At 47.7% G+C, this 13,227-nt stretch overlaps 1 protein-coding gene across 5 annotated transcripts in view; it reads right to left on the reverse strand.

Annotated features, from left to right (window-relative positions):
• Positions 1–559: 559 nt before the first annotated feature.
• The window catches only part of LOC119442482 (beta-glucuronidase), a 70,050-nt gene continuing 57,382 nt past the window's right edge, over positions 560–13,227 (reverse strand). For 2 of the 5 annotated variants that reach the window (XM_049662200.1, XM_037707381.2), the window contains 6 exons: positions 13,000–13,145; positions 11,746–11,936; positions 10,386–10,526; positions 5,302–5,474; positions 3,211–3,439; positions 571–2,172 (listed from right to left, as the gene is read on the reverse strand). In XM_049662200.1, coding sequence (XP_049518157.1) covers positions 1,702–2,172; positions 3,211–3,439; positions 5,302–5,474; positions 10,386–10,526; positions 11,746–11,936; positions 13,000–13,145 — 1,351 coding nt within the window. In that variant the 3' untranslated portion in view covers positions 571–1,701. Of the gene's footprint in view, positions 2,173–3,210; positions 3,440–5,301; positions 5,475–10,385; positions 10,527–11,745; positions 11,937–12,999; positions 13,146–13,227 lie in introns of all 5 variants that reach the window. The other 3 variants (XR_007465716.1, XM_049662201.1, XM_049662202.1) reach the window with 3 other exon arrangements.

Consider the following 13,227-nt stretch of genomic DNA (forward strand, 5'->3'; position numbering starts at 1 on the left):
GGATGGATGGATGGATGGATGGATGGATAGATAGATATAGATAGACAGATAGATAAACGGATGGATGGATGGATGGATTGATGGATGGATGGATGGATGGATGGATGGATAGACTAGGCAGATAGAGAGATAGATAGATAGTGGAAAAGGCAGGGAGTTTAACTAGGCTGAGCACAGTAATTGGCTATGCTGCACTGATAAAAGGCGAAAAAAAAAATTGGCGCAGTTTCGCCCGAAAGGCGAAGCATCAATTGCGATAGCAAATTAGCAGAGCGCTATACGGAGTAAGGATAGTGGTTTTATCAGCTGTATAAACTTGGACATGCAGCAGCACCAGCAACGCGCAGAACTGTTGTCGACGCCGTCGGCGTTTTGCCCGCGTTCGCACCGAACGCGCGCGGCGTTGGTGACTGTTGCTGGTGCCTCTGGGGGCGGCTCGGAGGTTTTCGGCGAGATCAGAATGGGACACTCGTCGAGCTGCGTCGGAAACCTTACCCACCTTCTCGCCTCGCAACGTTTTTATATAAATACGCATATGGTGCCGCTGCTAAACGTCACCTCCCCTCCCTCCCTCCCGTCCCTTCGCTGCCTTTCGCGCGACGGAAAAAGTCGCGTTTGCTGTCAATATAATGGTGATTGTAAAGGAGGAAGGAGACGCTTAATTCTGCAGCCCTTCAGGGAGCACGGCGCAGAACGCGTCTGCTTTGCGACGTGTGTTCGTTCCCCGTGAAAGCGCGCGTCCCTCACGCCCTTTCACTCGTACATACAGCGTCCGGAGCGCGGCGACGATTTCATCGCCGTTGACGTCATACGGAACCTCACGGCGACGGCGACGACGACGGCAGAAATCCACTTTGGAGTGTCCATATAATTGCTATCGCAATAAGAAGCGGACATAAAGATGAGAAGAAGAGAAGTTCACAGCCACATATACGTAAATACAGGCTGAAGCGTTCATATTGTATATCATCATCATCATCATCATCATCATCATCATCATCATCAGCTTTTTTTATGTCCTCTGCAGGGCGAAGGTCTTTTCCAGCGAGGTACAGCCTCCCGCATTTTTAGGTATATCGCGCGAGCGTCCATCACGCTTCATTTTAGCGTCCTTAAGCGGTGATAACCAGCGAGACCAGCAGAAGTACTCTCAAGTGCACTAAGCACTCTCCTGTGAAAGAGTCGTCTAATGCGATGTTCCCTTCAGGACGAGGTACGACCATATTATAGTGTTCTCGCGCGATATAGCTAAAATTGCGGGAGGCTGTACATCTTATATAGCCGGTGCAAGTTAGGAAAGGTGTCCGTCTGTAGTCGGCGCCAGTCCCTTGCCTGCCTTATGAACCAATAAAGTTGTTCTTTCTCTCTCTCCCTTCCAGTGATCTCCAATGATCCCTATGAGGTGACACCTTAGGAATAGGGATCACTGGAGATCACTGGAAGGGAGAGAGAGAAAGAACAACTTAATAAGGCTCAAACGACTCAATAAAGTTTTCACCACCACCACCAATGATCCCTGTCTTGAGCCATCTGATTCGAACTTGCGCCTGGAAATTTGTGAATTTCATCACCCCACCTACTTTTCTGCCGTCCTCGACTGCACTTCCTTTCCCTTGGTGTTTGTATAGCACAAAGAGTGTAAATTTACAAACAACCTATCCCCGTGCACTGGTCGTTCCCACGTAAATATACCCACCCAATTTACCGTCGTCCGTCCGGAATACAGTAGGCATCCGAATCTGGTAGCGCCCTATTGGCCAGTTTGTAATATCGGCAGCGGATCACTTTTGCCGCAGCTTTAGGCTGGCGTTCTCGCGTCAGGATGCCCTTGCGGTTCCCGTAAACTCGATTGTCTTTCTGCGTGGTCATGAAGTCGGCGAAGTTCCACACGTGCTCGCCGAAAAAGAAGCCCCTCTCGCGCAGCTGGTCGAATGCCCGATGGAAGCAGCCGAAGGCCTCCGTCTGGAAGTCCTCGGTGAAGACGAACGCCGGGTCGGCGTGGAGGCCGACGACAGAGGCGGCTCCGTACTCGCTTATCATGATGGGTTTCCGGTATCGCTCCCACATGTGTTCGTACTCGTCCACGATCTGCGGCACGATGACTTCGGTCGAGCCGGTGTCACTGTACCAGGCCGGGTAATTGTTATGCATGATGACGTCCAAGTGGTCGCCCTGCAGCGCGTGGGAAGAGAATGGGTTTGTACTTGAGTCTCGAACCAAAAACGCTGTTCTTGAACCGAAAAAGACAGTGTCTTTTTTGGTATTGCTTGTAGAACAGCTTGCCGTGACGTCATGTATTTTTCCGGCATTCTTTTTATCGGTAAATGATGACTACATTGTATTCTAACAGAGCCAAGGACTGAACTTGACAACTTTCAAGAAATTTAACTGAGCCTTTGGAATCCGTGACGTCACATGACGCGCCGGCGCTAGTTTCGGCGCGAAATTTAAGAAAAAATGCAACTTCGACCTTTATTTTTTAATAGAGTTTGGAAAGAATAAGTATGCTTAATAAGAAACAATAAATCAATTTAGAGTGGCACAGTACTGTGTCACCCTAAACTGATTTAGTTTTTCTCTGCAGTGTGCCTCTAACATTTACAGAGTAACATGGGAGTATACTTTAGAGACAGGCTGTTATTTCAGTGCCACAAAAGTGACGCAACTTAATTAGTTCAGGATTAATAACTACACATCCTTGCCGATTTTTTTTTCGCTGGGCATAAGCTTATTTAAACCTCTACAAAAAGGAAGACGTTTAGCGTAAATGTTATATCATACGACCCTTAAGCGACTTTCCCGTCCGCAAAGAAAGCGCAGTGAATAAATAATAAGAAAAAAGACCACGAGGAAATCGCTAAAAGGCACCGTCGCCCTCGAAGAAATGAAAAACTCCCGTTATTACATACTCCACTTGCACAGGGAGAAAATTGTAGCTATTTTCTATTCCCTGAAAACTTCACTCCGGGCTGATCTGAGCTTCTTTCACCAATTTAAGGGAGTGAACTAAACTTCCAGGTGGGGAATTCGCTATAGAACGAGATATTTACTCCCATTTGGGCTCATTTCTGTTTACAGTGTACGCCTTTGTGATGAGATTTCTACTATTTATGAAAAGGCATGGTTGCGAGAAGATATATTTCGCGTATCAACCTAACAGGCCAAACTGCGGAACTGTACCGACGGACATCGTGTAGACTGCGTCCTCACCGCAAGGTCCTGGTCGTACTTCTTGTTGAGGGCCGCAGTGATGGGCCGCGTGGCATCCAGAGTGCGGACGTAGTCTGCGAGACTGGCGAAGTAGCGACCTGCCGGACGCTTGTTGGAGCTCGGCTCGTTGGCCACCGACCACAGAATGACCGAGGGCCGGTTCTTGTCGCGTTGCACCAGCTCCTTCATGCGTTCTTTGTGCTGCTCCAGCATTGCGTCATCGAAAGAGCTGCGACAGAATGGATGAATGAAAGAATGATCGATTGATCGATCGATCGATTGATTGATCAAGTGAGTGAGTGAGTGAGTGAGTGAGTGAGTGAGTGAGTGAGTGAGTGAGTGAGTGAGTGAGTGAGTGAGTGAGTGAGTGAGTGAGTGAGTGAGTGAGTGAGTGAGTGAGTGAGTGAGTTAGTTAGTTTTACGTGCGGCTAGAACCCTTGCAGGGAAGGGAGGTAATCATCTTGAAATTGCAGCGCGCACACAAGAAACGAGGACAATAAGGTAAAGGTAACAGACAGGCGCTGACTCGCAACTCAGTTTATTTTTGGAGGGAAATTACACACATATACATACCCAGTCTGACTAAAGTGAGCATGTGCAAGAGCATGCGGAATAGAAATAAAATAATAAAGACATTTTGAAAAAAATATATAGACGGTTTCATGCTCGCGATAACAGCAGCGAGCGCGCCGCCCCCAAGAAACTTCCGGTCACGTGCCTTATCAGTCTGCTATGTTTTAACGCATGGTTGCTTCTTTGCCAGTTAAACTTCGCAGCTACGTCAGAGGGAAAAACCGGAAGCCGTGCAGGGCCTATGTTTGTAAACAGTGAAAGGGTCTATACACATAACTTCTACGTATCTTAACAACACCAGGTGGCGCTCAAAAAGGCAAATTCTTTGTCAGTTAGGGTTATAGATGGCTCACTTACGCGCATATCAGCACGCTTTTTGATATGGAAGGCCTCGGTTATTTCGCGTGTTCGTTTCTGTGAGTAAACAAAATCATGGTATCAGAATAGACAGGTTTACAATGACAGCTTTGCAATGGTTGGCTAGGTGTAAGTGGTTATCTTTGTCGAGTGATTTTTGATGCTCTTTTAGAGGAGTATTAATACACCGGCCGGTCTGGACTACGTAAACATTACCGCAAGTAGTGGCAACATGTATACCACACCAACTTTGCATTTTACGACCTTGGAATTTTCTTTTAAGGCGCAGCTTCTCAGAGTAGAAAGGATGTAGCGATCGATTCTCATAAGCTTGTCAAGAGCGGAGAAAAAGTAGCAGTTTCGCCCGAAAGGCGAAGCATCGATTGCGATAGCAAATTAGTAGACAGCTATACGAAGTAAGGACAGTAGTTTTATCGGCCGTATATACTTGTAAACATTCGCTTACTAACTTATTTGCTTCGCTTATTCGCTATTCACAAGCATGGTGTCAGCGCGCACAAGCAAACACCAACACATCACACTCGATGACCGCGGACACTCACTGCCGAAACGCTGGCGTGAGCAAGCGTGGTGGCAGCAGCTAGCGAAGTGACCTTTATGCTGTTTATCGCTTCAACGGAAACTGAGCAGCGAAAACACAGCTCTCACAAAGGTATGAGCCGCCTGCAGATCGCTTTCAAGATACGGCGCGCGCGACCGCGGGCGGCAAAGTCCCCACTTACTGGCGGAGTAGAAGCCGCGCGTCCCCTCCCTCCCGCGCTACCTCCCCACGTTCCTCCTTTCGCGCTCGAGATAGAGCCGTGATCGCCAGTTACCCTTGCGCTCGGTCGCGAAATACGCAGCTGGTTCCGGAGCACAACGCCGCCCTCCTCCCCCTCCTCCCTCCCTCCCTTCCTCCCATTTCCCCACAGCCTTTCGCGCGACGGAAGACCGCGTTTGCTCTCCGCCTTCCTCCTTCGCGCGCTCCAGATTGAACCGCAATCGTCGGCTCCCCTCGCGCTTTCACTCGCACATGCAGCATACGGCGATGACTTTATCGCCGTTGGACTTGATACGGAACCTCACGACGACGGCGACGGCAGAAAAGCGCCTGGAGTGCCCATATAATTACTATCGCAATAAATGGTAGCGCTCACGTACGAAAGGGCCACAGCGGGCGCCTCGTCGATGACGGCGATGCCCTGGGCGTCCGCCTGGTCCATGATCTCCTCGGCGTACGGGTAGTGAGACGTGCGGAAGGAGTTGGCGCCCAGCCAGTGGATCAAGTTGAAGTCCTTTACCACCAGCGCCATGTCGAGACCCTTGCCACGGATCTGCAGCGAACGCGGTAACTTTAACGGAACGTCACCTACCCGTGGAGCCCATGCCCATTTGTTCACCAATATCATGTTTTGAAATAGCGTTGAAGTAAATGACGCATTCGGGAGGAGCGAAGTATCGGCTAAGAGGGGACTATTTCAGCTAGCACACTGTTACGATACGACTGCGTAACGTGTTAGTACGCCGGTTATTCGGCCGTGTGTGTGTGTTCTTACGGCGTTATGCGAATGTATTCTTCTAAGGGAAATGCGATAGTGACGGTGCTGGCCCGTTATTAAAGCCCAATGGCAATGAAATTTCACTTTGGCTAAATTCGTAATAATTGAATGGTATGCAGTACTGAAGCAATCTTGGCAACGCTCTATTGTATAACTGTATGATCTTCTTATCATCATCAGCCTATATTTTATGACCACTGCAGGACGAAGGCCTCTCCCTGCGATCTCCAATTGCCCCTTTCCTCGGAGTCATGAGGGAGGTAGTGGCCGAATACTGCACCAGGGAGGCCAATTCCTGTTCTGGTGAGGGAGTGACTTCGATGAAGCTTAGTGGGCCTTCCTAGTTTGGTTGCACCTGAGCTAGTATAGCCCCACTAGCTCTCGGCGATATATTTTTTTTCCTTGCCGGTGTCAGGCACCACTTCATGCCTGAAAATGTGGTGGACTGGAGTAGGATTCGAACTTACGACCTTCAGATTTGAGGCCGGGTATTCTACCTCTGCTCCACGCCACCACCTTCTTATTAGCAGCATTTAAATAACACCTAAGCAGACGACACGTGTACCTGGCGGTTAGCGGTTATGTCGCCTCCAAGATTTTTCAGCGCACCACGGGGTCCAGCGACCGGCGCCAAATCTCGGAGGCCATGCCAAGGAGCCGCGAAGGCAAGGTCTTCTTTAACGACTTCAGCAGGGTTTCACAGTGGGACTGTTAGGCTTAGTGTGTCTCGATGCGCGTGACCCCGGCGTTCACATCGAGGGGCCCTAGTTGGAAGAGGAGGCCAGTTAAATATATTTAACATCACTTGAGCTACTCAGTTCATAAAACCCACCGGAGATAGCTCCGTCGTACATATAGTTTCCGTAGTAATTTATTACCGCTTTGTCGGGACAAGTGAGGGTGTGCTGAAAATCGCCTTTTGGACTGCACAAAGTAATTAGCAGTTTCGTTGTTACCATCTGAAGTCACAACAAAAAGGGGCAGATTTGTGGATGAACAATAATCTTCAAAGCCTGCTTTACTGTGTGTTTTCTATCACTGTGCTCTTAAGCTTAATTAACGACTCTTCCTGTGATCTTGAGAGGAACGGGACACATACGATGAAGGGAGGAGTGGGACACCTGCCCCACACCTCCCAAACAGCGCTACATGGTTTAGTCGTTTTTTTAATCACAAATTTACTCTTTATAATTCGCTACACAGTCTGGCATATTTTAAACTAGTTTTTTTTAATATTCTTTTTAGAACACAATTACTGCATGTAAGCACGTATACTACGGTGTCACAAACCCCGCGAACGAGGCGCCAACGCCGGGCCAAATTCCAAAGCCGATTTATCAGCTTCCCAAAACAACCCCACGAGAGCAACGCGAAGCGCGTCCTCTTATTCGGGAGTACGAACTATCTTTGGGCGTCCCATGGCTTCTACTGATCGTGATCGAGCACCGCCGCGCACACGCTTACATAGCTGTTGCCTCAAGGTCAGCGCTTGCACAGATATAATCGTTATCACGGCGGATGCGCAGATCTCGGCGCGGCGGCGGAAACCGGTTGCGCGCAGTGTCTCCGAGCTGCTGCCGACGCCGCCCGCGTTTCCCCGGCGGCGCATGCGCAGTACACAGACGGTAGGTTGCGCCAGGTGTTCTAGCAGCTGCGGCCTCGCTGTTTGCCATGGCTACGGCGCGGCTGGCTTTCTATGAAACACCATACTCTTTACAGCTAGCTTAAACAGCTTCGCTGTTAAAAAGAATTAAATAGCGGGTTCGGTTCCGGTTCAGCTGAAAATAACGGTTCAGCTTGATTTTAGTTTCACTTCCGGCTCGGTTCGAAGCCCTGCTGCTGTGAGCCCACCGTTAGTTTAACCTACTGTGCGACCAAGTATCGCTTTTTTTTCTCGTTGAGAGATATATTGTGATACCGTTAGCGACTCGCTACGACGCTCCGGGGGCGCGAAAAGGCCGTTTTCTTTTTCTGGAAGTGGTTACGAGCTACCCAGATCCCAGATACGTCAAAACCGTGTGGAGTCAGTTAAGAAGACATTGTCTTCAAAAACGGCCCTTTCGCGCTTTCAGAACTCCCAGCCATTAGCTCCGTTTGATCAACAAAACCATCGTGTTCCCGATCGCGAAACTGCTGAACAACTTAAGCGTGCTTTTTCTTCCGTCTTCACAATTGAACCTGTTAACATATTACCTAGCTCGCTTCTCTTATTTGGATCATGCAGTCATGCCTGATATTACCTTTTGTCCTTACGGCATTGAGACTCTAATTGATTCATTAAAACTCACATCATCGTCTGGTGTCGATGAAATAAATTCTAAAATGCTGAAAAACATGAAAACAAATGTGAGCGCGATTTTATGTGCTATTTTTCAGCAGTCTTGTCATCGGGAGTGGTGCCGGAAGACTGGAGAGTAGGCAAGATTGTTCCAGTCCCCAAAAAAGGTCCTCCATCGTTGTGCACTAGTTATCCGCCATTTCACTCACCAGCGTTTGTAGAAAACTAATGGAACATGTTATTTACTCTCAGATCGTAAACCTTTTAGTATCCAATAACCCATTTCATCCTGCTCAACATGGCTTCCGTAAAGCTCTTTCGTGCGACACTCAACTAGCTTTATTTCTCCATGATCTGAGTTCTAACCTCGACTTGAACGTACCTGTAGATACCATTTTCTTAGAATTTGAAAAGGCATTTGACAAAGTTCCACACCAACGGCTGCTCCTAAAACTTTCCCGTATCAACATTAATCCATTTGTACTAGACTGGATACGTAGCTTTCTCACTAACCGGCAGCAATTTGCATTTGCTAACACGCAGTCATCTAAACGATCTTCTGTACTTTCGGGCGTACCACAAGGCACAGTTCTCGGACCACTACTCTTTCTAATTTACATTAATGACCTTCCCACTGAGATCTCTTCTAATATTCAAATGTTCGCAGACGATTGCGTAGTTTATCGACGCATAACTAACACTTCAGACATGGATTTGCTTCAAAATGACCTAAAACGCATTGAAGTATGGTGTAACGAATGGTTGATGTCTTTAAATACTAAAAAAAAAAAACTTCACTAGTTTCTTTCCATCGCAGAAAGCATCACCAATCAGGGAAATACACCATATACGGCTCCGAAATATCATCCGTTGAATCATATAAAAACCTCGGCATAACCTTTTCAACTACCCTAACTTGTTCACATCATGTCATAAACATAGCCAATGCCGCTAATCGAACCCCGGGTTTTCTCCACCGGAACCTAAGACTTGCTCCCCCATCAGTAAAATGATTAGCTTATGTTACATATGGCCGCCCTAAGTTGGAATATGCATGCTCTGTCTGGGATCCTCATCAACATAACCTATCTAATGCACTTGAATCAGTTCAAAACCATGCAGCCCGGTTTATTTACTCTGAATATTCTTATCATGCAAGCGTGTCTGAATTAAAATCCGTGCCGGTCTTACTAATCTAGAATCACGACGTCATATTTCTCGACTGTGTCTTCTTCACAAATTATATCATTCACCACTCCAGATTTCAGATATATTACCAGCTCATCGTCCGTCCAGCCGCATTAATCACAGAAACGCCGTGTATCCTCCCCAAGCGCAGACTACCTCCCATCTACGACCATTTTTTGTGAAAACCGCAACGGACTGGAACGGTCTGTCTGCCGACGTCACGCACCACTCTGGCGCACATCACGTCAAGGCTGCTCTCGAATCACTGTTTTGTTAAACTAAGCCCATCTCTCATGTAATACCCCATCTCTGGGGCCTTTCAGGTATAATAAATAAATAAAAATAAATAAACAAAATGTTGGTCTGAACAAGATAAGAAGCGAAAATGAATCGCAGAGCAGGTAAACTTAACGGTATAGGCGTAAATACCACCAATATAGTCGAAGATTAACCGATTGGATCATAGATTGCACTATCTCCGGTATCAGTCCACCTGGCTTCCTAGTAAAAAAAAAAAGAAAGAAAAACGCGTAAATCGAAGTCGAGGCGAAAGAAGACATCGACGAACATGCACGCAAAGAAAAGCGAATAAAAAATTTAGCAGAAAACTTGATATAAGAAGTTGAGGGTCGAGAAATAAAATGTACGGTCTGACAATGGAACGCAGGAAGCAATGCAAATAATGCAAAAATATCGTGTGCTTATGCTACACTGCATCAGCTTAATTCCCGGCTGCGGCGGCCGAATTTTGATGGAGGCGAAATGCAAAAACGCATGTGTGCTTGCGTTGTAGTGCACGTTAAAGAACCCCAGGTGGTCAAAATTTATCCGGAGCCCTCCACTACGGCGTGCCTCATAATCAGAACTGGTTTTGGCACGTAAAACTCCAGGATGAAGAAGAAGCATCAGCTTAATGTCCCAATTTCAGTGCGTCGACTTTGGTTGATAGGCCAGTTTTTGTCTAGTTTGACACGGCCGCTCGATTTCATCGAGTGGCCATGCTTTTATAGTATCAGCCTTCAATGACGCACCCATTCGTATTTCAAACGTAAAATTTTATACTGAGGCTACTTTGTATATCTACGCTATCTTAGAATATATGCTTTTTAGGCATTTAGTTTCAATTGACCGCGCCAGTTACTTTAACGTGCAACCATATTGTCGACTGCGCAGCTGCCCATTTTCCGAACATGACACCATGCACGGTCCAGGCTGCTCACGTTCGAGTCCTCGTGCTTGCCGAAACCCATCAGGTAGAAGGGCCGCTCGTTGATGAGCAAGCTTTCATTGGTGACCCGCACGGTGCGGATGCCCACTTTCTGGTAGTAGACGTCAGTCGCGTCGCCCACCGTGGCTTCCACCTGCGCGGAAGAAGTGGCCCGTTGTGAGTGTGGTCGAGCGCGCAGTAGTGCACGGTGACAAGCATCGAGTGGGGCGCTGGTGGAGAGGACGCAATAATGTATTTGCGTCTCTAGAGAGAAAATGTGCTCTCAAAAATTCCTATTTCAGGTTTGATTTTCGTCGGGATTGGTTGGTTGATGACAGCGGCCCTATTAATTAGCACCAGGGGGACTTCCAGTTTGCTGTCTGGATCACTGTCCCAGTGGATGGTTACGTTTTAGCGGAAGTCGTGTTGGCTTTGTAAGAGTTCTGATGGGGCTGACAATCATCTCAATATAATTATGATGACGACAGTGATTAGGAGGAGGGCCAGGGCGATGGCAACGACAGGCGATATCGTACGAAACACGTTGACTTAACGAGTTTGTTCATTACAAAAAAAAAAAAAAAATGGTGGACGCTTAAGCTTCGCATAAGAGTGGAACTCGATAGCATTCAAAGATCACTGACTGTTCGTCAGGCTTCCCGGCAACTGCAGCGTTCTTTTTTCGGCACCTTCGCCTCGGCGCGCCGCTGCCGAGGAGGCGAGCGCCATCTGGATGGTATTTTTGCAAGCAACAAGAACCGGGAGGCGCCGCTGTATGAATGGTAGAAATGTTGTAAAAGGGGTTTGTGTTTGAGTTTCTGCGTAACAGAATTATGTTTTCTCGTATATTCAAATTACAATCCGACGCTATCATACCTGTATGTTGTAGTTAGGTCGTACTTTGCGATTTTTCTGGTGCATTTTATTTTGAGAAATTCAATTAGTTCATCAGCGCCTCTGCGCCCGCGGAAGGCCTGCGTGGTCAGAGTGGTTCGGCATGATTTTCTTGACTGCGAACGCCGCACGCCGACAACGACGCCGGATTTTCTGCGACATGGGGCCTTTAGCGCTATCGCGTTAAAAAGCCGTATAATTCATCACTGATAAGCGAGATCGGGTGCTATTGAATAGTGAAACAGCCTTTCCGATTTCTCCATCTTTAATCCACCACACCAGATGAGTGTAGCGCTTTCGAAAATAAAGTTTGGGCAGCGTGCTCCTCCGTTAAATATGAAAGAAGGCTAATCTATATATACTATTTAATCGATGCAAAAAGGGAAGTAGGGTCGCTTTCCTATTGTAGAGCCATAATGACGAACCAGCTCGCCCCGTGTACACGAGAAGTCGCACGTGTCCTTGGAACGCCACCTTACCCTGGCCGTGTAGAGGTATCCCGGCTCGCTGTGCATGCCCACGGGCCACCACAGCTTGGCGTCGCTCAGGGACAGCTGACCTGCGCAGCCCGCGGACGAAGCGGCCACATCGCCCCGATCGTCCAGCAGAGCCACGCGGCAGCTGGAGGTTCCGTTCTCAGTCTTCACGTCAACGCTGAAGTTCACCACCGCTGGAGTTTTGCAGAATGGGAAGATCAGTGCTTGTATAGTGTTGTTACACAGTCATCACGTTCTACTGTGGAGGAGGTTTCACAATGCTGTGAATATTATTATTATTATTATTATTATTATTATTATTATTATTATTATTATTATTATTATTATTATTATTATTATTATTATTATTATTAGAGCGCAAGTTCTACTACACCATGTCTCGCAAGGTCATTCGTCGTGTCGCAATGACCTTGAACCGTCGGAGCGCAAGTGTGGCAGGTATGACGTCACGCCACGTGATCTGCTGCGGAGAGGCGTCGCAGCTGCGCTCGCTCGGAGCATCGCCGCGGCGGTACCACGTGACTAGGCGAGGGTTTAACGGCTACAGGTACTCACGCTGCTCTGGTAGGAGAAATCTCATTCTTCTTCTTGTACTACTACTACTAATGGTAGTAGTAGTAGTAGTAGCATTAGTAGTAGTAGTTAATAAAGGTGGCAGTTTGGGTGGGTGTTCCAAAATCAGCGCGTGCAGCACACGCACGGCGCTGGGTGCGTCTACACGCATCAGTGTCTCCTTTCTTCGCCCCTATCTAATACGAGTTCCTCTTAAAAGTTCTTCACTCAGAGAGTAAAAGTGTGCATTAACTGTCTCAGAAGCGGGGTATATCAGCTACACCGTTGTGGGGGATGAATAGCAGACCTATTAATAACTGAGGGAAAAACTGCCAATTGCAGGTAAAGACACCGATCGCCCGAAAGGTGCCGCTACCTGCTGCTTGAGCGCTGCCAAATATTGCTTTTTTTCTCTCTTTCCTCGCCTTCAGTCGCACGTGTCCAATTCTTGATTCCTCGTATCAGTGCAGCGTGCGCACCTGTAAGGTTGGCACGGCCTTTCTTCGCTAAAAGTATAAGGAAGACACACAATTTTAACAATGTTTTGTCGCCGCGAGTGGCAGCTAGACAACTGAGCATCAGCAACAAACGAGAACGCTAGTTTCCCATGGATGTGGTACATCAAGGTAGGCTAAAGACGTTAAGAATGGCAACTGCACAACGCGTATACAGGCATTCACTCACAGAGTTCATCCGTGGCCTTCTTGGTCACGAAGAGGACGTCGTCTATGAAGTCACTCGGAGTGGTGTACAAAGCGACGCTTCTGTGGATGCCCGCATAGTTGAAGAAGTCGAAAGGCACATCCAGGCGATAGTAGCCGTTGGGATACCTGGTAGTGGATTGACGACGTCGGTAGTAATTTCAGAGGCAACGCGAAGTACAGTGAACCGATCCAGGTGCCAAATTCACAA

This window comes from Dermacentor silvarum, chromosome 2 (assembly GCF_013339745.2).
Source record: "Dermacentor silvarum isolate Dsil-2018 chromosome 2, BIME_Dsil_1.4, whole genome shotgun sequence".
Taxonomy (NCBI): domain Eukaryota; kingdom Metazoa; phylum Arthropoda; class Arachnida; order Ixodida; family Ixodidae; genus Dermacentor; species Dermacentor silvarum.